Source organism: Solea solea, chromosome 21, assembly GCF_958295425.1.
Source record: "Solea solea chromosome 21, fSolSol10.1, whole genome shotgun sequence".
NCBI lineage: Eukaryota > Metazoa > Chordata > Actinopteri > Pleuronectiformes > Soleidae > Solea > Solea solea.
In genome coordinates, this window is record NC_081154.1 from 19,677,642 (window position 1) to 19,702,250 (window position 24,609).

The following is a 24,609-nucleotide window of genomic DNA, read 5'->3' on the forward strand; positions in this document are numbered from 1 at the left end:
ACCAAACTTTTTTACAAATCTGTTCCAATAAAAAACAACGTTTGGAATAGAAACAATTTCTTTCTGAAACAGGACACGAATGTTCTTATTATTTCGGGGAAGTCTAGAAAAACAGATGTTTCCAACAGGTGATTCCGGCATTTCACAGCAAATACAGTGACAACAACAATACATCTGGAAATATGACGGTTTTTGTGTCGCGGAAAATAGTTTTACGACGATTTCATGCGAGAAAAGTAGACGTTTAGACTGCAAACCTGCGGTCGACTTGTCAAGAAAGCGCTTAATTGTGGATTTGCTCCGGTGTTATCGGAGATATTAGCGCAGCTAACGGCTAACGGAGCTCGCCGGAGTTCACCCAGGAGAGCGGGCGCTCGGCGCTCCGAGTGCCCGCGGAGAGCAGCGCTTTTCCGGCCTGCGCTTCTGAAATGTCCCGCTGATTCTGACGGATGTGACAGAGCTGAAAGTTTCAGGATAAATCAGGATAAACAAAAACCTCGTTGAAGGTCAATTTGGTTTGTAACTGAAACGTCATCATTTAATCTGTTTTCCACGAAAATAAAGTTTGTAGTCAACAATAAACTAAAAGTGTTAAATAATTCAAACAAAGAACTTAAAACCAAATCAGCAGTTGACTAAAAAGACAGACAGAAATAAATAAATAAAAAACACAAATCAGAAGGTTATTGGATAAATAGTGACATTTATTATTATAATAAAATTATATTTTTTTAATCCACATTCAATCAAAAAATATAAACATATGACAGCATTTTTTCAATCAAAAAAACACATGATCACACACACACAGATGGAGCAATAATGTGTGTTTTTAACAAAATAAATAAATAAAAATGTTCTCCAGTTCTGGATCAATAAAGTTTTTCTTTATCAATAAAATGTATATTTGCTGATCAGTAACTCTTTGGAGTGATTTTGGAAAGTTTTCTGCTTTTCAAAATAAAAGTGTGTGGCTAAATCTGAACTGATCACAGAATCTGATCAATAATCGACGATCGGCTCATTAATCGTGGAACAAAAAGTCAAATCGGTTGTAAAAGTTACACTTAAAGGTCACATGTCCACACACACACACACACACACACACAGGAAAATAAACATGTGACATCACACGTGCGGCCTGAGGGGGGCAGTGTTAGCGTTGCTAGTCCGTTTTGCGGAGACCGCAGCGTCTCCTGAACTCTTGTCCTCGCTCATGGATCCATTTATTGGACACTGCAGAGACACAGACAGGAAGTGACGTCACATTGAAGCAGAAACTCCCCGCGTTAACCACATGGTGGCGACAGCGAGCGCCGCAAACTCACCCCATTTGCTCCCTACCAGAACCGGACAGGCGGCGTGTCTCGTCCGACCGTCTCCTTCTCCGCTGGCATAAAGGTTGTACCAGAACACGGCCGTCCCCTGGACACAAAGATCAATACACTGATCAATAACCTTTAATCAATCAATTTAAACACAAACTGCTCTCATATATTTGGTAAACTGCACCTTTATGGGCTTCACAGCAGCTCTGACATCAGTGAAGACTGTGGCGCCCCCTGCCTGTACATCACTCATCTGCAGCAGGAAGGACACAAGTGTTGAGAACACATGGAAGCGTCAGACTGACAGAATAAAGTATGAGTACGTAAACTGACTGACGTAAAGCAGCCAGGTGGCGATTCTCCTTCCAAACTCCTCTGATTTGTCTTCCTGCAAACAGGAAACAGGAAGTGGATCAACCTGAGGTTCAGACCCTGCAGCATCGCTCACATGTTTACAAACAAATAATCAGTTAAAAAAAATAAAATAAAATGTGTGTACTAAATATTTACCGGTCCAAAGTCATAGTGAGGCTCGTACTGTCCACCAACACCGTAGTTAGCCACCTACACACACACACACACACACGTCAGCTGACTGAAGGCGTCTTCCGTTCTGTGATGTCACCAGGAGGGGGCGTTACCTGCAGGTATTCGGCTGTGGACATGTCCAGACCCGTGATGTCCTCGATCCTCTGGTTGATCTTATCGACGACTGGATGTTCGTGTTCTCTTAGCCACGCGCTGACGAGAGAGGAGGAGGGGGCGGAGTCAATGTGAGGGGGCGGGGTCATCAGGAGTCAACATGAGACAAGAGTAAACTAATATAAAACTAAAACTTAGATTCAGTCGATTACTACGGAGCCACTGAAGAGACATGGTGAGATATTTTTTCACAATATATTTTAAAAACTCACCTGTAACCATGTGATTTTATTTATTATGTTATTAAACTCCACAAGTGAAAGAAAGGCAGATTTTTGTTGTTGTTGTTTGTTATTCTTTTCACTTCTGCGTGGCTTAGATTTGGTTTGATTTGTCAGTGCTAGACAGTCCTAGTTTAGTATGTCGTCCAAAATGTGACAGAAAAGTCTGAAGATGACTCTTAACTACGGCTGATCTCCTCAGTCCCTCGAGGTCCATAAATAACACTTCATATAAAACTTACTGTGAGGTAACGCAAAAAAATAATTCTCACGATGTCCCTCCTCCGTAAATTACAATAACATTTTAATGAAAAAAAGGTGGAGCATAAATAGGCGGTGCAAAGAGAGGGGGCGTGTCTCACTTCTTACTGATGCGGTAGTCAACACTTTTTGCCTCATGGACGCCGGCTCGTTGTAGCTGAGGAGCCAATCAGCTGACAGTTAGTGACCTCTGACCTCAGGGGTTAACATTTTCAAACAGACTCAAAAACATGACTCTGCAAAAATACACAGCCATCACACTGTGTGTGAACAACAGCTGTATAAATAAAAAAACAAACTGGCTGCAGGACACAAAATGGCCGCTGTACAGTGGCTATTTTGTGTCCTGCAACGTACGACTCACCCGGGGCTTGGCGAGCTCTTTGACCGTCTCCATGTCTTTGTCCGACACGATGTCATGGTAGCGGACGATGAGGGGGCGGTCCCACTCGACCTCCTGCTTCACTGGACCAATCACGTACCTCGGATGGCGATTGTTGTCGTAGTAACGGCAGAAGAGGCGGATCTGCCTGCGTGGCGTCTGACAGAAAGACGAGCATTGTGCAAAACTTTTGACTAACCTTTGACTAACCTTTGACTAACTCTTGACTAACTTTTGACTAACCTTTGACTAACTCTTGACTAACCTTTGACTAACTCTTGACTAACTTTTGACTAACCTTTGACTAACTCTTGACTAACCTTTGACTAACTCTTGACTAACCTTTGACTAACTCTTGACTAACCGTTGACTAACCTTTGACTAACTCTTGACTAACCGTTGACTAACCTTTGACTAACTCTTGACTAACCTTTGATTGCGCTGCGGTTACGACGTAGGACGGGGGCGGTAACGTATTGTGTCACTTCCTGTGCTCCACTGGTGTTACGCTGTGTGTCTCCTGCGCTCTCTACTGGAACGATCGATTAACTGATTAACTTATTTATAATAAAATAGAGTCAAATAATACCACTTTTAAATGTGGACTATTAAATATTAGGTCTCTCTCCTCAAAATCTGTTTTAATAAATGATCTCATTTCTGACAATTGTATTGATTTATTCTGTGTAACTGAAACTTGGTTACATGAAGAAGATTACGTTAGTCTAAATGAGTCGACTCCACCCACTCATGCTAATAACCATATTCCTAGAAGCTCAGGCCGAGGAGGAGGTGTAGCAGCCATTTTTAATTTAATACTAGATTATTAATCAATCCCAAACCCAAACCAGGATATTCATGGTTTGAAAGCCTTATTCTTAATCTATCTCATCCTAGTTGGAAATCACAGAAACCAATGATGATAGTCACAGTTTATCGTCCACCTGCACCTTATTCAGAGTTCTTATCTGAGTTAGTGCTTAAGACAGATCAAATCATAATTGTAGGGGATTTCAACATTCATGTAGATGTTGACCGTGATAGTCTTAGCTGCACATTTAACTCGCTGTTTGAATCAGTAGGTTTTATTCAACGCGTTAATAAACCAACTCATTACCTTAATCACACCCTCGACCTTGTTTTAACTTATGGTATTGATATTGATAACTTAAACATAGTTCCTCAAAACCCTCTCCTTACTGATCATTATTTACTCACATTTAATTGTACAATAATGAACTACAATAACATAAATAAGAAATACTGTCTGATAATAATATGAATACATTCAAAGAGACAGTGCAACCTTTATTTAACTCAGTGCCATATGTAAGTACATCTGAAGGTACCTTTAGTGATTTTACTCCCGCCCTCATAGATAACCTTGTTGATAGTACAGCGGCCTCACTGCGTACTACATTAGATTGTGTTGCCCCTCTGAAAAAGAAGGTGGTGAATCAGATGAGACGAGCACCATGGTTTAACTCCAATACTCGTGCTCTTAAACAGACGTTACATAGATTAGAAAGAAAATGGCGTTCCAATAACCTAGAGGAATTTTATATAGCCTGGAAAGATGGTTTTGTAGCTTACAAAAAAGCCCTACACAAAGCTAGAGCTGCCTATTATTCTTCTTTAATTGAAGAAAATAAGAATAATCATAGGTTTGTTTTCAGCACTGTAGCCAGGCTGACACAGAGCCACAGCTCCACTGAACCATCTATTCCTTTAACACTGAGCAGTGATGACTTTATGAACTTTGTTGTGAATAAAATAACATCAATTAGAGAGAAAATGGATCATCTCCTCCCTCATATTGGGACTGACTCATCTTTTAGCACAAGAGCTTTAGAAGCACCAGGTGCACAGTGAGACAGTTTCTCCCCTATAGATCTCCCTGAGTTAACATCATTAGTTTCATCATCTAAGCCATCAACCTGTCAGTTAGATCCTATCCCCACCAAACTGTTTAAAGATGTCTTTCCTTTAATTAACAGCTCTATATTAACTCAAATGAATCTATCCTTATTAACTGAATATGTGCCCCAAACGTTTAAAATAGCAGTAATTAAACCCCTTCTCAAAAAAGCGACCCTTGACCCAGATATTTTAGCTAATTACCGACCTATATCTAATCTTCCCTTTGTTTCTAAAATCTTAGAAAAGGCAGTTGCTAATCAACTATGTGAATATTTGCGCATTAATGGCCTGTTTGAAGATTTTCAGTCAGGTTTTAGATTAAACCATAGCACAGAAACAGCACTAGTTAAAGTTAGTAATGATCTTCTCTTGGCTTCAGATAATGGTCTAGTCTCTTTACTTGTCCTGTTAGATCTTAGTGCTGCATTTGACACCATAGATCATAATATTCTACTGCAGAGATTGGAGCAGACTCTTGGTATCACAGGTGCTGCCCTCTGCTGGTTTAAATCATACTTATCTTATTCCAGTTTGTTCATGTTAATGATAAAACCTCACTACAAACTAAAGTTAATTGTGGAGTTCCACAAGGCTCAGTGCTTGGGCCTATACTTTTTACCTTATATATGCTTCCTCTAGGGAACATTATTAGAAAGCACAACATACACTTTCATTGTTATGCAGATGACACACAGCTATATTTATCAATGAGGCCGGATGAAATAAATCAGGTTGTTCAACTCCAGGAACGTCTCAGAGACATTAAGTCCTGGATGACCTGTAACTTTCTACTTTCAATTTTAAAATCATCCTCCTCACGTACAAAGCACTTAATGGCAGTGGGGTTTCAGTCATGGCCTTCAGTAAAAAAAAAAAACACACACAAACACAACCACATACAAAAGACACTATTATGCACTATATTCACGAGACAGTTGATCTGCAACAACTATAGCGCACACGCACACCACTGCGCATCTATAGGCTACTGTATCATTAACACCACATCTTCCGTTATGTCACTCAGCAACTGCAATTTCACAAACCACTATATGACACAAAAACAAGCTTCCACATAAGCATAGGCGTCAGCTACGCGGGGAACACGTCCACGGCACTATTTATGATCAACAGTTTGGTCCTCACCACTTCTAAAAAATTTTATCAATTTATCATTAACACTCGAACTACCATAAATGATGTACCTCTTCGGTGTAGGTCTTCCTCTTGAAATAATTTCCTTCTTTTCTCCAAACGATCGCCGTGAAAAGTTCACACGAAGGAGATCAGAAACATGATGGATCGGTGGTGTTAATGCAGTGGCCATAGCTTACTTCAAAACCCGCCAAAGGTTCAAACGTCGTTGATGACAACAGCGGGGGCTAGCGCCAGACACATCGCTGGGCCTGGGGCGTTCTGTCACTATGCATCACATTTTGATTGGCTGACGACACACGTCAGTCAAAGTTATCACCAAATAGGAAATGGCAGCTTCAACGAAAGGCCAGCAATGATACTAGAGCAGGTCTGCGGAGCTATGATGCGTTTAATGACATCCAGGAAAATCCAGCTCAGCTTCACAAGAAATAACTATATTCTTTCTGGAAATATAATCATAACATACTGAAAAAGTTATTGAATTCAGACACGTTCAGACACACATTCATTTGATTATTAAAAATAAATAAATAACAATAATAACAATAATAATAATAATAATAAGAAAAAAATACTTTTTTGATATTGTCAGGGCCAGCAGAGAAGGCCCTGCTGGCCCTGACAGCCCACCACTGCTTAATGGTCAGGCCCCTTCATACCTGAAAGACCTAGTCTTACCTTATCACCCTAACAGACCACTTAGGTCACAAAATACAGGTTTACTTGTGGTTCCCAGAGTCTGTAAAAGCAGAATGGGAGGCAGAGCCTTCAGTTACCAGGCTCCTCCTCTCCTGTGGAACCAACTTCCAATGACAGTTCGGGAGGCGGAGCCTCTCTCTGTATTTAAAGTTAGACTTAAAACTTTCCTTTTTGATAAAGCTTATAGTTAGAGCTGGTTCCCCTGGTTCAGGGAAACCTGGACCATGTCTTAGTTCTGCTGCTATAGACCTAGACTGCTGGGGGATATTCCTGTGGTGCACGCACATTCACTCTCTCACACTCAGGATATGAATATGACTTTTTATATGTCATTAACCTTGTCTCTTTCTCTCCCTAGTTTGTGTCTTTCCTTCCCTCTCTCTCTCTCTCTGTATTCTCATCTTGCAGGTTGCAGGATCCAGATCCAGTTTTCGAGGCTATCCATATCATACATATCATCACCATTATTATTGTGCTATAATTAAAAGTCGATATCATTAACTGTATAAACTATATAAAAATATGTAACTTTGTTGTAACAGTTGTATCTGCTCCTGGTCTCTCTCTCTCTTCTGTCTCTACCTCATCTCCCTCTTGTCCTTTCTCTCCCCCCTTTCTGTCCCCCACCTCTCCTCTGTCCCCCATTTTCCTTTCACCCCGACCGGTCGAGGCAGATGCTGCACATGTGTGAGTCTGGTTCTGTCAGAGATTTCTTCTTCTGTTAAGAGGGAGTTTTTTCTCTCCACTGATGCCTAGTGTTTGCTCATTGTGTGAACTGTTGTGTTTCTCTGCTCTCCTTGATGTTGTCTATGTACAGACCTGAGATCATGTATGTTATGATTTGGCGCTATACAAATAACATTGAATTGAATTGAATTGAATTGAATTGAATGGAATGGAATTGAATTGACCTTTGACCAACTCTTGACTAACCTTTGACTAACTTTTAACTAACCTTTGACTAACCTTTGACGTACCTTTGACTAACTCTTGACTGACCTTTGACTAACTTTTAACTAACCTTTGACTAACTGTTTACTAACCCTTGCCTAACTTTTAACTAACCTTTGACTAACTCTTGACTAACCTTTGACTAACTTTTAACTAACCTTTGACTCACTTTTGTCTAACTCTTGACTATCCTTTGACTAACTTTTAACTAACCTTTGACTAACACTTGACTGACCTTTGACTAACTCTTGACTGATCTTTGACTAACCTTTAACTAACCTTTGACTAGCTGTTTACTAACCCTTGCCTAACTTTTAACTAACCTTTGACTAACTCTTGACTAACCTTTGACTAACTTTTGTCTAACTCTTGACTAACCTTTGACTAACTTTTAACTAACCTTTGACTAACTGTTGTCTAACTATTGACTAACCTTTGACTAACTTTTAACTAACCTTTCACTCACTTTTAACTAACCTTTGACTAACTTTTAACTAACCTTTGACTAACTCTTGACTAACCTTTGACTAACTTTTGTCTAACTCTTGACTAACCTTTGACTAACTTTTAACTAACCTTTGACTGACTTTTAACTAACCTTTGACTAACTCTTAACTAACCTTTGACTAACACTTGACTAACACTTGACTAACCTTTGACTAACTTTTAACTAACCTTTGACTAACTTTTAACTAACCTTTGACTAACACTTGACTAACCTTTGACTAACTTTTAACTAACCTTTGACTAACTTTTAACTAACCTTTGACTAACTGTTTACTAACCCTTGACTAACTTGTCTATCATGCATTGTGAGTGCGATGTCGTTGAAAGTCATGTTTGAGCACTTCCTGTCTCCTCACCATCGACACGCCTTCGCCTCGACACAGCTCCTCGTAGCTCCACATCACTGGCAGGAAGTCGTCAGGGACATTGTGTGTCACCCCCTTTGGTCTCCTTGCAGACTCCGCCCCTTCCTCCACTCCTTCCTCCGCTCCCTTCTGATTGGACAACTGATGCTCGTAGTACTTTTGGTTTTTGGTAGCTTGCTCGTCCGTCGGATCTTAATATGACATCGTAAACAAGGTCAGAGGTCAACCAAAGCTGAACATGGCCCCGCACTTTTATTCTTATATGTTATATTTTTGTTACCCACCGAGCTCCAGCAGCCTCTTGGTGAGCTGCAGCGCTCTCTCCAGCTCCCCCTGCTGGTACAGTGAGTAACTCAGATAGTCCAGGACGGTGATGGCGTCCACGCTGCTGGACGTCTCTCCCTGGTCCAACTGCTTCAGAGCCTGAATCATCCACAGCTGCATGTGATAGTAGTCGTCTTCAGAGTACGCCACCCTCCCGATGTCGAAGCAGTCGCTGACCGTCAGAGAGCCGCGGTTAGAGGAGGAGCCTGAGCAGGTGACAGACTCCAGGTCAAATGTCAACACAGGAGCCAGTAGCTGTATCCCAACTCCGTCGACTGAACACTTTTACTAAAAATGTTGTACGTTTAAATTAATTTAAACCAGACCTATCCTTCCCAAACAAGCTAACGTCGGCCGCATATGTCGGCCAGATACGAAGGAGTCGACGTAGACCGTTTGAATTGGGACAGTCTACGTCGCTGCACTGTGACTCCGTAGGGTGTGTATGGGACACAGCTAGTGTCTCAATGCTCCCTAACATGTTGCTAATGTGACATAGTGGGCGGGGCTGACCTGGCAGCTGTCCAGTGGCGATGGCGTCCGTGTCCAGCTGGTACGTGTCCTGCAGTCTCATCAGAGCTTTGGCTGCTCCGGTCTCATCATCAGAGTCAGGGAAGTTCTGTCTGTGGACAGTGAGGTTAGAGACGAAGACTGAGAGACAGACAGGCAGACACAGTGAGAGACAGACACACAGAGAGAGAGAGAGAGCGAGACAGACAGAGACGCACAAAATAAATCACATACACCCTTGTTTCAAACACTTTATGCTGCCATGAATGACAGCAGGCTGTGTGTGTGTGTGTGTGTGTGTGTGTGTGTACCATCAGACATGTCACTCAGCACCAGACTCTCTAGCTCCGCCCACTCAGTGTTGAGCCTCTTGATCAGTTTGAAGGCGTTCACTGGATGACCGAGGAAACCTTCAGGGTCCTGAGTGGCAGCAGCTGAGAGGACGTCCAGTTTATCAGCCCACCTACACACACACACACACACACATTGTCAGGTGTATTGGCTAACAATTAACTATGTTTTGACTAAATATTAACTATTTTTTGACTATTTACTATTTTTGACTAACTATGAACTATGTTTTGACTAACTATTAACCTTTTTTTGATTAACTATTAACTATGTTTTGACTAACTATTAACCTTTTTTGGCTAACAATTAACTATGTTTTGACTAAATATTAACTATTTTTTGACTATTTACTATTTTTGACTAACTATGAACTATGTTTTGACTAACTATTAACCTTTTTTTGATTAACTATTAACTATGTTTTGACTAACTATTAACCTTTTTTGGCTAACAATTAACTATGTTTTGACTAACTATTACCTATGTTTTGACTAACTATTAACCTTTTTTTGACTAACTTTAAACTATGTTATGACTAACTATTAACTATGTTTTGACTAACTATTAACTATGTTTTGACTAACTATTTACCTTTTTTTGACTAACTATTTACCTTTTTTTGACTAACTATTAACTATGTTTTGACTAACTATTAACCTTTTTTTGACTAACTATGAACTATGTTTTGACTAACTATTAACTATGTTTTGGCTAACTAATAACAATGTATTGACTAACTTTTAACTATGTTTTGGCTAACTATTAACCTTTTTTTGATTAACTATTAACTATGTTTTGACTAACTATTAACCTTTTTTTGGCTAACAATTAACTATGTTTTGACTAACTATTAACTATGTTTTGACTAACTATTAACCTTTTTTTGGCTAACAATTAACTATGTTTTGAGTAACTATTACCTATGTTTTGACTAACTATTAACCTTCTTTTGAGTAACTATTACCTATGTTTTGACTAACTATTAACCTTCTTTTGACTAACTATTAACTATGTTTTGACTAACTATTAACATTTTTTTGGCTAACAATAAACTATGTTTTGACTAACTATTAACCTTTTTTTGACTAACTATTAACTATGTTTTGACTAACTATTAACCTTTTTTTGGCTAACAATTAACTATGTTTTGACTAACTATTAACTATGTTCTGGCTAACTATTAACTATGTTTTGACTAACTATTAACTATGTTTTGGCTAACTAATAACAATGTATTGACTAACTATTAACTATGTTTTGACTAAATATTAACCTTTTTTTGACTAACTATTAACTATGTTTTGACTAACTATTAACTATGTTTTGACTAACTATTAACCTTTTTTGGCTAACAATTAACTATGTTTTGACTAACTATTAACCTTTTTTTGACTAACTATTAACTATGTTTTGACTAACTATTAACCTTTTTTTGCTAACAATTAACTATGTTTTGACTAACTATTAACTATGTTTTGACTAACTATTAACCTTTTTTTGACTAACTATTAACTATGTTTTGACTAACTATTAACCTTTTTTTGACTAACAATTAACTATGTTTTGACTAACTATTAACTATGTTTTGACTAACTATTAACTATGTTTTGACGAACTATTAACCTTTTTTTGACTAACTATTAACTATGTTTTGACTAACTATTAACTATGTTCTGGCTAACTATTAACTATGTTCTGGCTACCTATAAACAAGTTAACAGTGTAAAATGAGAATCAGGTACGTTTTGATTTGCTCCAGTTTCTTCTCCTCTGCTTGGATGTAGTTCTTCAGAGACGTGAGCAGGTCCTTCTCTGTGAACAGCAGGTCAGTCATCTTACCTGCACACACACACACACACACGCACGCACAGACACACGCAGACACACAGACACACACACACACACATGCAAGCACGCACACACTGAAGTTCACACACGTCCAGCTCCTGTTTTCACATCAGCAGATCATGGTTTTACTCACTGATGGAGGTGAAGAAGTCGTCATGAGCCGAGGACGACGTGAGGAGGAGACAGAGGACCAGAGACGACCAACACCAGGACGCCATTCTGCCTCCGCACATATAATATAGTAATACATATAAATAGTATGCACCCTCTAGAAATTCAACCTTTACTTTTATGCATTCAAGCTTTACATTTACAATTGCATTGTCTCGTTTGTCTCGTTCTTTTCAGGTTACTGTCGTTTGTCCATAATAAGCAAGAATTTTTCCGACGGTTGTTACGCCTCAGAAGACCAGTGTGACTGGTTAGGGTTTGGCTCAGCACGTCTTCTAAAAGTACCTTTGTATCAAAATGACAATTCGATAAATACATAATTGTTTTAATTACAATTGTCCAATTGTGACAAATGTAACACAATTATGAAACATTACATTGGATTACATGTCATTTAGCAGATTAAGCGATTTACAATAAGTGCATGGGTACAAACGAGAGCTATAAGTAAGTAAGTGCTTCAAGTAAGCCAAACTATAAAGTGTTGAAACAGGATTTAATTTTTGCTTTAAGTCAATATTTTATCTTTGCACTACTTTCATATATATATTTATATACACTGCCTGGCCAAAAAAAAAGTCACCAGCTAAATAAAAGGGTCACATGGTTGGAGCGCCTTTAGCTTTGATTACTCACTCATTCACTGTGGCATTGTTTCCATAAGCTACTGCAATGTCACAAGATTTATTTCCGTCCAGTGTTGCATTGATTTTTCACCAAGATCTTGTATTGATGATGGGAGAGTCGGGCCACTGAGCAAAGCCTTCTCCAGCACATCCCAAAGACTCTCAATGGGGTTCAGGTCTGGACTCTCATGCTCCCTGAACCACTCTTTCACAATTTGAGCCTGATGAATCCTGGCATTGTCATCTTGGAATATGCCCATGTCATCAGGGAAGAAAAAAGCATTGATGGAATAATCTGGTCATTCATTATATTCAGGTAGTCAGCTGACCTCATTCTTTGGGCACATAATGTTGCTGAACCGAGACCTGATCAACTGCAGCAACCCCTTACCTATTTGCTTAGTTAAATCCAGGTGGCAACTTTTTCTTTGGCCAGGCAGTGTATATTTACATACATATACACTTGTTTTTGTTTTCTTAAGTTATAGTTTACAGTAACTACCTCACAATTCAATGCTGTGTGTTTTCTGGTTGCAAAGCAACAAACTTTCGTTGCCAGTTTCACTTTGTGTTTTCTGTGCAATGACAATAAAAGGAAGTCTAAGTCTAAGATTTAGAAATAACCTACATGTATCATCGCAGTTCAAACATAAGCACAATACTTCCATTCATCTATCAAAGGTCCCTGACACCACAGTCATTCCCCCTTAAGAGTAATTAAGAGATAGGATAAGATATTTATTTATCTTTTATTTATCTCGCAGTGGGGAAATTTACAATTACTAAACACTCCTTTAACTAACTGTTGACATGCTACACTGTAACAGGTAATCACGCGTACATCAATTAAACACAATTAACTCAAACAATCGATTCATCAGATCATTAACTTAAGGACAGTGACTGAATATTCAATAGTCCTCATTTTATTATTTACTAAATATGTTTTATAGGGTCGTGTGTCACATGACACCAACAAAAATATTGACTTTGTTTTCTTGCTTAAACATTCAACAACTAGTTAAATGAGTTGGAAAATTCAAGAAGTAAACTCAACATAATCTTACTCAAGTGTGTTTAGGTCATGTTACGGCCATTAGGTTAAAGAACTGACTTTAACTAAGTTGTTGTTTATGAAATAATGTCTGGATTAATAACTAAAAATATACAGTCGAGCAGATTCTTATGGACCGGATGTCCGTGAATGCATCATGAAGACAGGTGTGTGTGTTTTTTACCTGCAGGTCAGAGAAGAAGAGAAGAGAGGAGTCCCCGCAGATCCACGCGTTTCTTCTTCTTCTTCTTCTGTTTGAATCAGCTGTGACTTTAATGTCAAACATTTTATGAAGAGGAAAATTAACGTCTTTCTTCCGGCTCAGAGGTTGAAACAGGTGCAGCCACACGGGAAACCACGCCCCCTCTGTGAAAAAAAAACATTAAAATAACAAAAAAAAAAATCACACAGAAAGTATCCCAGAATGCATTTCGCAGCAACCAACAGCAAATACAGTGACAACAACAATACATCTGGAAATATGACGGTTTTTGTGTCGCGGAAAATAGTTTTAAGACGATTTCATCCGAGAAAAGTAGACGTTTAGACTGCAAACCTGCGGTCGACTTGTCAAGAAAGCGCTTAATTGTGGATTTGCTCCGGTGTTATCGGAGATATTAGCGCAGCTAACGGCTAACGGAGCTCGCCGGAGTTCACCCAGGAGAGCGGGCGCTCGGCGCTCCGAGTGCCCGCGGAGAGCAGCGCTTTTCCGGCCTGCGCTTCTGAAATGTCCCGCTGATTCTGACGGATGCGACAGAGCTGAAAGTTTCAGGATAAATCAGGATAAACAAAAACCTCGTTGAAGGTCAATTTGGTTTGTAACTGAAATGTCATAATTTAATCTGTTTTCCACGAAAATAAAGTTTGTAGTCACTAAAAGTGTTAAATAATTCAAACAAAGAACTTAAAACCAAATCAGCAGTTGACTAAAAAGACAGACAGAAATAAATAAATAAAAAACACAAATCAGAAGGTTATTGGATAAATAGTGACATTTATTATTATAATAAAATTATATTTTTTTAATCCACATTCAATCAAAAAATATAAACATATGACAGCATTTTTTCAATCAAAAAAACACATGATCACACACACACAGATGGAGCAATAATGTGTGTTTTTAACAAAATAAATAAATAAAAATGTTCTCCAGTTCTGGATCAATAAAGTTTTTCTTTATCAATAAAATGTATATTTGCTGATCAGTAACTCTTTGGAGTGATTTTGGAAAGTTTTCTGCTTTTCAAAATAAAAGTGTGTGGCTAAATCTGAACTGATCACAGAATCTGATCAATAATCGACGATCGGCTCATTAATCGTGGAACAAAAAGTCAAATCGGTTGTAAATGTTACACTTAAAGGTCACATGTCCACACACACACACACACACACACAGGAAAATAAACATGTGACATCACACGTGCGGCCTGAGGGGGGCAGTGTTAGCGTTGCTAGTCCGTTTTGCGGAGACCGCAGCGTCTCCTGAACTCTTGTCCTCGCTCATGGATCCATTTATTGGACACTGCAGAGACACAGACAGGAAGTGACGTCACATTGAAGCAGAAACTCCCCGCGTTAACCACATGGTGGCGACAGCGAGCGCCGCAAACTCACCCCATTTGCTCCCGACCAGAACCGGACAGGCGGCGTGTCTCGTCCGATCGTCTCCTTCTCCGCTGGCATAAAGGTTGTACCAGAACACGGCCGTCCCCTGGACACAAAGATCAATACACTGATCAATAACCTTTAATCAATCAATTTAAACACAAACTGCTCTCATATATTTGGTGAACTGCACCTTTATAGGCTTCACAGCAGCTCTGACATCAGTGAAGACTGTGGCGCCCCCTGCCTGTACGTCACTCATCTGCAGAAGGTGAACAACACATAATAACAGGTAAAGTACGAGTACGTAAGGAACACAGATACAGCAGCTAAACAGGCTGACGGACGTAAAGCAGCCATGTTGCGATTCTGTTTCCTGTCTCCAGGTCCTCGAAGGCATCAGGTTCGTCCTTCTGCAAACAGGAAACAGGAAGTGGGTCAACCTGAGGTTCCGACCCCACAGCGTCGCTCACGTATTTACAAACAAATAACAAAGAAAACAGAAATGTACCCGTCCAAAGTCATAGTGAGGCTCGTACTGTCCACCAACACCGTAGTTAGCCACCTACACACACACACACACACGTCAGCTGACTGATGGCGTCTTCAGTTCTGTGATGTCACCAGGAGGGGGCGTTACCTGCAGGTCTTCAGCTGTGGACATGTCCAGACCAGTGATGTCCTCGATCCTCTGGTTGATGTTATCAACGACTGGATGTTCGTGTTCTCTGAGCCACGCGCTGATGAGAGAGGAGGAGGGGGCGGGGTCATTGTGAGGGGGCGGGGTCACATGTAACAACAATGTAAACAACTCTGCCCTCACCTCTTCGACACTCTGTAAGGAGCTGTGATCAGCTGACCCGTCTGAGCCTCGTGAACCGTCGCACGCCTGAGCTACTTCAGCGATCACATGACCCCAGAGAGAGAGAGAGAGAGAGAGAGAGAATCACTGTCTGACACCAGGTGCTGCTGACCTCTGACCTCCAGCTGACACTTTAATCAGAAAACCGTCAAACCCTAAAATCCTGTTGAGAAGAAACAGCTGTCTGATGTAGTTCCTGCGTGGGCCAGCAGAGGGCGCTGCGAGCACAGCTTTGAATCCGAAAACAAATCTGCTGACTCGCCTGTTAGCTTCATCTGAGGGAAGCTATCCGCAAAGGAATATTGCGTCACTAAACATGCGCGCTAAAGCAAAAGACGTAAAAACGCGAACAAACAAAATCCCGTTTCCAGTAAAGACGGTCACTCACCCGGGGCTTGGCGAGCTCTTTGACCGTCTCCATGTCTTTGTCCGACACGATGTCATGGTAGCGGACAATGAGGGGGCGGTCCCACTCGACCTCCTGCTTCACTGGACCAATCACGTACCTCGGGTGGCGGTTGTTGTTGTGGTAACGGCAGAAGAGGCGGCTCTGCCTGCGCGGCGTCTGACAGGAAGACGAGCATTGTGAGTGCGATGGCGTTGAAGGTTGTGTTTGAGCACTTCCTGTGTCCTCACCATCGACACGCCTTCGCCTCGACACAGCTCCTCATAGCTCCGCCTCACTGGCAGGAAGTCGTCGGGGACATCGTGCGTATCCCCCTTCTGTCTCTGTGCAGACTCCGCCCCTCCTACTGCTCCCTTCTGATTGGACAGCTGATGCTCGTAGTACCTGAGGTTTCTGGTAGCTCGCTGGTGCATCGGATCTAAACGTGACATCATAAACAAGGTCAGAGGTCAACCAAACACTGACCATGTCCCCGCCCCTTTATTCTTCTTCAATATTTCATCCACTTTTATTCTTCTATGTTATATTTTTGTTACCCACCGAGCTCCAGCAGCCTCTTGGTGAGCTGCAGCGCTCTCTCCAGCTCCCCCTGCTGGTACAGTGAGTAACTCAGATAGTCCAGGACGGTGATGGCGTCCACGCTGCTGGACGTCTCTCCCTGGTCCAACTGCTTCAGAGCCTGAATCATCCACAGCTGCGTGTGATAGTAGTCGTTCTGCAAGTACGCCGACCTCCCGATGTCGAAGCAGTCGCTGACCGTCAGAGAGCCGCGGTTAGAGGAGGAGCCTGAGCAGGTGACAGACACCAGGTCAAAGGTCAACACAGGAGCCAGTCTTTTTACCACTGGGCGGGGCTGTGGTGGTGGGCGGGGCTGACCTGGCAGCTGTCCAGTGGCGATGGCGTCCGTGTCCAGCTGGTACGTGTCCTGCAGTCTCATCAGAGCTTTGGCTGCTCCGGTCTCATCGTCAGAGTCAGGAAAGTTCTGTCTGTGGACAGTGAGGTTAGAGACGAAGACTGAGAGACAGACAGAGAGACAGAGAGAGACACACAAAATAAATCACATAAATCTTTGTTTCAAACACTTTATGCTGCCATGAATGACACCAGGCTGTGTGTGTGTGTGTGTGTGTGTGTGTGTGTACCATCAGACATGTCACTCAGCACCAGACTCTCTAGCTCCGCCCACTCAGTGTTGAGCCTCTTGATCAGTTTGAAGGCGTTCACTGGATGACCCAGGAAACCTTCAGGGTCCTGAGTGGCAGCAGCAGAGAGGACGTCCAGTTTATCAGCCCACCTACACACACACACACACACACGTATTAACCTACATGTACACATAATGCTGATTTATTCACTACATACGTTTTGATTTGCTCCAGTTTCTTCTCCTCTGCTTGGATGTAGTTCTTCAGAGACGTGAGCAGGTCCTTCTCTGTGAACAGCAGATCAGTCATGTGACCTGCACGCACACACACAGTATTATAATCACAATGAGAACACACACACACACAGACAGCAGATCATGGTTTTACTCACTGATGGAGGTGAAGATGTCGCCATGAGCCGAGGACGACGTGAGGAGGAGACAGAGGACCAGAGACGACCAACACCAGGACGCCATTCTGCCTCAGACGCACAAACACACACACTTAAATGTGAAAATGTTTTATTTTCTGACATTTTTCAGCCTCTCAAATATGAATATTTTCTAGTTTCTGTCATTTTTCAGCTTCTTAAATGTGAATATTTTCTACGTTTTGTCATTTTTCAGCTTCTGAAATGTGAATATTTTTATTTTCTGTCATTTTTCAGCTTGATATATGTGGATATTTCTATAAATCAAAGAAATCACCACAAGGTGGCAGCAGCATCAACTATTTAGTGAGTGGACTGTTTTTAGATTTGCACAAAGTTTCCTGAATAATCCCCAGATTTAAAACACTGCTTTAAATGTCCACAGAATCAACTTCATTTACTATAAAGATATTAATTTAGACTAAAGTTAGACAGAAATATTACTTAGTTTCCCACGTGATTTTAAATGAGCAAAGCAGTTAGATTAAAATATATATATGAATAAATAAACAGTGTTTGTTTTCTGTTTAACGTGAGTGAACACAGGTCCGTGAACGCGTCATGAAGACAGGTTAATGTTACGGGTCAGTAGCTGCAGAACATTCCAGAACAACACGAACACGAGAACCTCCTCCTCTTCCTCCTCTTCCTCCTCTTCTCGTCCTCTTTCTTCTTCACAAATAATCTGTGTCGTGTTTTCCACCAAACTATGACCGGAAGCGTCACAGACTACAGGTGAAAAGTGACGACTTTATTCCGGTTGAGCGGTGAAAACAGGTGCATTTTATTTACCGCTATTTTCTTCCTCTTCTTCTTCCTCTTCTTCTTCAGAACTCCCCGCACACACACACAGGTTTCTATCCTTCTTCCCCTGTTAAATCCGTCAGGCTGTTACGCAGAGAGGTTAAACACCGCCCTCTACAGTTCAAGTCCTGAAGCACAGTTCTCCTGTGACTGCTGATTTAAGTTCCAATCAACAAAACATCCCATAAATCTGCTTTATTTACACATATAAACATGTTTAAGGCTTTAACACACCAAATAATAATAATTCAATATGTGAAGAATGAGCTGAAATTACTTTAAATCATGATTATAACTTATATGATCTTCATCATCACCACCACCATCATCGTCATCATCTTCCTCATCATATTTAGTGATGATGTCATTACCTCTTGTGTTTGAATGAAAACAGAAAAAGTGATGAAAGAATCAAAGCTGATCTTTATTCATGTTTGACACCAGGAACACAAATGAAACCTTTTATCTTTGTTACTTCAAACAAGACAAAAATAAACACAAGAAAATGTCTCTGATTTTCATCATCAAACATCCACATCTGCAAGATTCTAACTACACAACTGTCCTGAGTGTCCTCACACACACACACACACACACACTTACACTCACACTCACAAACACTCACACGCACACACAGCTCGTTTTATAGAAATGCTTTTATTTTGAAGAACAAACTAAATTATAATTGTATGGATGAATATTTATTTATTTTTTTAACATGTTTGTGTTTTCACTGTAATCATCATCATTACAGAAATAATAATTTGAATAATTTAAATAATAACATAAATAATATAAATAATAACATGAATAATTTAAATAATAACATAAATAATAATGTGAATAATTTAAATAATAATGTGAATCATAGAAAGAACTAAAACTTCTGCTGTTGATCGTGTTCACAGAGAATTTGACCAATCACAGAGCAGTTCAGAGAAAGATAAAAATAAAACAGCATGAATTCTGAGATTAAAGAAAAAGTCAGAATTCTAAAATTAAAGTCAAAATTCTGAGATTAAAGTCAAAATTATTAAATAAAAATTCTGAGATTAAAAAAAAGAAAAAGTCATAATTCTAATAGAGAGTGCCACCTGCTGTTCCACTGAGCAGCTGCACGTACACATTTCTTTAGCAGAAAGGTCAAAGGTCACAATTACAGCTTTGGTAACAACTGACTACAAAAAAGTCATGTCGTTGTGGGCGGAGCCTACCTCAGGTGATTAAGTCGTTGTGGGCGGAGCCTACCTCAGGCGGGCTGTCATGAGAGCTGGTGCGCCTCCTGGTGGTTTTGTTTGGATGTGAATTTTCAGGATTCCTGAGCTTGTGTGTGTGTGTGTGTGTGTGTGACCTTATTTCTTATTTAAATCATGCATGGCTATATTTGTAAAAGATGATGAACCACGTTAATCTTAATCTATCACTTGCTGCTGTATTTATGTTAAACATAAACATTCACGTCTGTCGCGTTCCTTCTGAAAAATCATGTGATTGAGTGTTTTTAAAAAACTCTTAAAAAGCGTCGTCATTTTCTCACTCGCTCTCGTCCTCTGGATTATTTCTGACAAACATGACGAACAGTGTCCTCACTGTCTTTGTGTCTCATGCTGTTTTCTGAAAAAGTGGTAAATGTCCCTTTACTCTTCGCCGCTTCCTGTGAAACAAACAAAAGATTCACCGTCAAACACTCAGTGTCTAATCCTAATCCTAATCTTTGCTACAGTCGCTCACCTCCTGCTGAGTCAGAGTCTGAGATGTGAGTGATGGTGAATCTCGACAACTGAGCTCTGGCTGCCGGAGCTTTGGGGGTGGAGCTATGGGTGGCAAGAATGGGCGGGGACTGTGATGTCACCGAGGACGTCGGTAGAGGAAAGAGGGGGAAGTCGTCGTCGTCCCACTCATAAGCTGCACCTGCACAGAGATTCAAGATTCAATAACTTTATTAGCACATTTACACAGACAAGAGTCAGCAAGGGGAAGAGAGGAAACTATATACACACACGACTTACTGTATGTATATATACACACGTGTATATATAGTGACATTATACACACAATATATTATATACAGAGTATTAGGGCCACATATAGGAAAAGAAGAAAACAATGTAAATTCTGAGATTACATTTTTAAATTAAAAAAACTCTGAATTCTTAGATTAATGTCAGAATTCAGAGAAAAAAGACAGCATTCTGAGATGAAAGAAAATCTGAATTCTGAGATTAAAGAAAAAGTCATGGTGTAGAAAGATATCTGAATAAATCAGTAAACTTTCTCGTTCTCACTCTCTTCAGAAATGTTTCCATCAGAGTCGTCGGAGGCGTTCTGACCTCTGACCTTCTGACCTTCTGCTGCTACAGGAAGGCTGAGCTCTGACAGCTCCTTCGTCGGACTCTCCTAGTGGTGGAAAATGATAACACAGCATCTTAACGTCACAACAACACAAACAAAACCAGCTCAGATATTCACTAATCTGAAACAAAGAAACTCATCTCTAATCTACATTTAAGGAGATTATGTTGATTATGAAGCTAAAATATAAACATGTTTTCTACTCACTTGATCAAAGAGGTAAACTGTGACATCATCAAAGAAGGACACCGTCTTCCTCCTGCGTTCTGGCTCCTCCTCCATCTTCTCCGCTGTGATCGTCTTGAGGAGACTTCGCAGTTTGTAGGCGTCGCTGTTGTCGCTCACCACGATGGGAACCAGCTGACACTCGTCCTCGCTCTCCTCGCCACCGCATGGTTGCAGCTCGTCATCGGACTCTTCGCTGTCGTCGGTGTCACCGTCCTCCTCGTCTGCCTCCTCCCCATCGGCTGGAGTTCCTTGGCTTCCTGTTGCTTTGAGCAGAGGAGGCATGGACGGAGGCGGAGGAGAAGAAGAAGAAAAACGCCTGGCGTTTGCCGTGTGCTGCAGCGCCACCTCATCTTTTGGTAAAAAGTGCGTGAATTCACCTGGTGTTCTGTTTTGGATTGTCTTGATCACTGGCTCTTCTGTTGTTTCTGAGGTTTCACTGGAGTTTGTCTTGACCTCCTCTTCTTCTTCCTCGTCTTCCTCTTCGTCCTTGTGAGAACAATCTCCATGCAAAGCTCCAAGAGCTTCCTCCATGGCTCCCACCACCTCAGCTGCCCAGTCCCCCAGAGACGAGCTCTCCTCCTGGGACGGCCATTCGTCCAGTGTCCCCTCTGTGAGTGAGGCTGCACCAGAAGAATCCAGAGGCAGAAGCAGCTCTTCTTCATGGTCGTACTCTTCTGTCACATATTCCTCCATCTCTGTCTCTGCTGCAGTGTCTTTAGATTCCTCATCTTCATCCCTCCTTTTCTCATCCCTCTCTTCTTCACCTCTTCTTCTCTCTGATTGTTCTTCCTGTTCATCCCTCGCCTGCCTCTCATTCTCGTAGTCTGAGAAGTAAGCAGAGTCTCGGTGTGGAGTCTCATCACTGAGCGGTAAAAACATGTGCTCACCACTGTGGGGGGTTTCTGAGTTCAAGTCTTGATCCAGTGATGGTTCATCTTCTGCGAGCATGACTTTGGCCTCCACTTCCTCCTCCAGGACCTCTTCCTCCTCCTCCAGGACCTCTTCCTCCAGGACCTCTACCTCTTCATCCTCCTCCAGGACCTCTTCTTCCTCCTCCAGGATCTCTTCCTCCTCTTCCAGGACCTCTTCTTCCTCCTCCAGGATCTCTTCCTCTTCCTCCAGGACCTCTACCTCTTCATCCTCCTCCAGGACCTCTTCTTCCTCCTCCAGGATCTCTTCCTCCTCTTCCAGGACCTCTTCTTCCTCCTCCAGGAACTCTTCTTCCTCCGGGCTTGTATCAAGGGTGAGCTTTTCCACACCTTGTTCGCGGGATTCATGAGACTCTTTAGGCACAAACTCAGGACTTTCATTGTTTTCAGTGTCATAGCCACTATCCATAGCTTTAGGTGAGCTGGAAGGATGACAGGAGGCGGGGCTAAAATCTTCACAAGGTCCAGTTGCAGGTGGTAGATCCACTGAGTCCATGGAGTCAGGAGTTCCCACCTGCTTCTGTAATGTCTTCAGGGCAGGAGACATGTTCAGCTCACTGCAGTCATCAACAAAGATTCCTGAGGTAACATCAGTGACATCATCTGTGATGTCATCGTCACTGCAGTCAAGGATATCAGCAACACAAACACTGGAGCTCCCTCGGCCGACACCACTGTCTCCAGCGTGACTCTCCTCTGACTCCGCATCGGCGAGAACCACCATTACGTGCATGTTGTCAGCAGGAGGCGCTATGAGCTGAGTCAGTGTCACCTCTTGTATTTTATGCTCTGGTGTTTTTTGCATGATAAGATTTTTCTCCCTCTTCTTTTTGAGAGAGGTTTCCTCTCGTGCGAGGTCGATATAAAGCTCTCCACTCACCTCGTTCTTTGTCGTGGAGGTTCTGGCCACATTAGGACCTCCCGGAGCCGGCGAGAGGTTGATCATCTCCTCACTGCAGTGGGTGTCGACGATCTTCTCTGCGATGTAGTTGCTGTGAATATAGTTGTGACTGTAGCTGTTGTCTCTGACTAACAAGCCGGACAGTGGCTCAACAAAGCACGAGTGGCAGAGCTCTCCGGACACTGGTGCTGGAGCCTCCCCCTCGTGGCACAGGTAGATGTAGGTGTTGCACTTGTCTAAAGGCACCGCTGCGTGGTGTTTGCTCAGGCTTAGGCAGGCACTGTTGTCTTTGGCCTGGTGGGTCTCAGGATAGTTGATAGGTTTGGGTAGAGAGTGGAAAGCCAGGCTATGATCTTCTGGCCACGAGTCTTCGATGTCTGTACTCGGCATTGTGTAGTAGAAATCCACGTAAGTGTCCGGTCTGCAGCTGTGACTCGCCCGTCTGTTGCAACCTGCGCTGCTGTGGCGGTGTTTTGAAGGCCAGGTGTTGCAGGTATATCTCTCCACAAAAATGTCCTCTTCTTCTTCTTCTTCTTCTTCTGAAACGCTGTCCCTGTGCCCGATGAAGAGCACCCCCTCTGTGTCCATGTTGATGCTGACAGAGTGGTTGTTGTGTCTTGTATGACTGGGCATGGTCTTCCTCAGCGAGCCCATCATGTCATAGTAACCTCCACTGACATTCTTTCCGATGATGGAGGTGTGACTTGTGTCCAGGTATGGATCTCTGTAGGCCTGTTCAGGTGGATTGCCTGCAGAGGGCGTTATACCCAACGGGTTTTCCAGCTCACCCAAGGCTTGACGCAAACTTCTTGAGCCCAGCTTTCCTGAGGATGATCACCTGACTGCTCTCCTCCAGTCAGATAGTGATCTATTCCTAAAGACGGTGAGGGATCGTAGTAGTAACCACCATCTCTGTCCTTATAGGACACGTAATGGCTGGACTCCCAGGCTCGTAGAGGGCTGTTATGCAACACTTGTCCTAAAAGCGGCTCCATTGTCAGGGAGATCGCAGGACTGGAGTCATTGGAGTCGTACACATCTGATTTGTGGATGTCATCTGACCAATAAGGACCGACACCCATGTTCTGAGCCTGTGACGGGCAGGCCATGCACTCACCAGAGTCTGCACTCTCACTGAGGAAGCTCCCGCTGCTGCCCTGGTACTCTGGGCTGTAGGTGCACATGGTATAGTCCGGATCAATGGTACAACCCATTGGCTCCTCAATGCGGATGAAGTATTCACTGCTCACTGAGGGGCTGTGGGCACTGAGGACAGGAAGTACACCAGGAGCATGTAGATGTTCTGTGTGGTAGTAAGAAGGAGAAACTCCATGACTGAGACTCTGCAGAGAGCAGCCTCCTAGCAACATCGCCCCCCAGAGGGTAAAATCCTTCCTGACAATGACCGAGGCCACTCGAGGAGTCTTGCTCTGCTCTGGCCTGCTCCCACTTATACTCAAAGTTCAAGCCATTGCTGGTTTCAGTGACCGTTAGCACATCATCCCCCAGACTCTGAATGGAAGCCATCACCTGCTGAGAACTGCTCCAGGAGAGGGAACGAGGAGG

General features: G+C 42.1%; 3 protein-coding genes across 7 annotated transcripts in view; all 3 read right to left on the reverse strand.

Moving 5' to 3' along the window:
* Positions 1-212: 212 nt before the first annotated feature.
* On the reverse strand, positions 213-13,856 carry LOC131448301 (prolyl 4-hydroxylase subunit alpha-1-like). Its single transcript, XM_058620618.1, has 15 exons — positions 13,563-13,856; positions 11,661-11,746; positions 11,422-11,518; positions 9,640-9,791; positions 9,332-9,469; positions 8,779-9,024; positions 8,486-8,685; positions 2,877-3,053; positions 2,614-2,669; positions 1,970-2,069; positions 1,839-1,892; positions 1,666-1,716; positions 1,513-1,581; positions 1,329-1,425; positions 213-1,236 (listed from the first exon to the last, which is right to left on the reverse strand). The coding sequence occupies exons 2-15, from the start codon at positions 11,743-11,745 to the stop codon at positions 1,166-1,168; spliced, it is 1,593 nt and encodes a 530-aa protein (XP_058476601.1). The 5' UTR covers position 11,746; positions 13,563-13,856; the 3' UTR covers positions 213-1,165.
* A 514-nt stretch (positions 13,857-14,370) lies between these two features.
* LOC131448083 (prolyl 4-hydroxylase subunit alpha-1-like) lies at positions 14,371-18,690 on the reverse strand. 5 transcript variants are annotated; one of them, XM_058620184.1, is made up of 15 exons: positions 18,458-18,615; positions 17,791-17,876; positions 17,617-17,686; positions 17,397-17,548; positions 17,131-17,268; positions 16,795-17,040; positions 16,485-16,672; positions 16,237-16,413; positions 15,810-15,880; positions 15,627-15,726; positions 15,498-15,551; positions 15,334-15,399; positions 15,180-15,248; positions 14,996-15,092; positions 14,371-14,903 (listed from the first exon to the last, which is right to left on the reverse strand). In XM_058620184.1, exons 2-15 carry the CDS (start codon positions 17,873-17,875, stop codon positions 14,833-14,835), a joined length of 1,584 nt encoding a protein of 527 aa, XP_058476167.1. In that variant the 5' UTR covers position 17,876; positions 18,458-18,615; the 3' UTR covers positions 14,371-14,832. The 5 variants fall into 5 exon arrangements, with proteins under 5 accessions (XP_058476167.1, XP_058476165.1, XP_058476166.1 ...); XM_058620182.1 differs by having other exon boundaries at positions 17,617-17,713; XM_058620180.1 differs by lacking the exon at positions 18,458-18,615 and adding an exon at positions 18,622-18,690 and having other exon boundaries at positions 14,372-14,903; positions 17,617-17,713.
* Positions 18,691-19,036: 346 nt separating this feature from the next.
* The window catches only part of aatkb (apoptosis-associated tyrosine kinase b), a 12,917-nt gene continuing 7,344 nt past the window's right edge, over positions 19,037-24,609 (reverse strand). Inside the window, 7 exon segments of the mRNA XM_058621652.1 lie at positions 19,037-20,287; positions 20,365-20,544; positions 20,919-21,030; positions 21,193-23,858; positions 23,861-24,417; positions 24,419-24,549; positions 24,551-24,609. Coding sequence (XP_058477635.1) covers positions 20,271-20,287; positions 20,365-20,544; positions 20,919-21,030; positions 21,193-23,858; positions 23,861-24,417; positions 24,419-24,549; positions 24,551-24,609 — 3,722 coding nt within the window. The 3' untranslated portion in view covers positions 19,037-20,270.

Coding starts and splice junctions, on each gene's coding strand:
- LOC131448301 (XM_058620618.1), bottom strand. CDS start 11,745: ATGGCGTCCTGGTGTTGGTCGTCTCTGGTCCTCTGTCTCCTCCTCACG. Junction 1,893..1,969: donor CCACAGCCGAATACCTGCAG/GTAACGCCCCCT, acceptor GTGTGTGTGTAG/GTGGCTAACTACGGTGTTGG. Junction 1,582..1,665: donor TCGCCACCTGGCTGCTTTAC/GTCAGTCAGTTT, acceptor TTCCTGCTGCAG/ATGAGTGATGTACAGGCAGG.
- LOC131448083 (XM_058620182.1), bottom strand. CDS start 17,875: ATGGCGTCCTGGTGTTGGTCGTCTCTGGTCCTCTGTCTCCTCCTCACG. Junction 15,552..15,626: donor CCACAGCTGAAGACCTGCAG/GTAACGCCCCCT, acceptor GTGTGTGTGTAG/GTGGCTAACTACGGTGTTGG. Junction 14,904..14,995: donor TCTGGTCGGGAGCAAATGGG/GTGAGTTTGCGG, acceptor GTGTCTCTGCAG/TGTCCAATAAATGGATCCAT.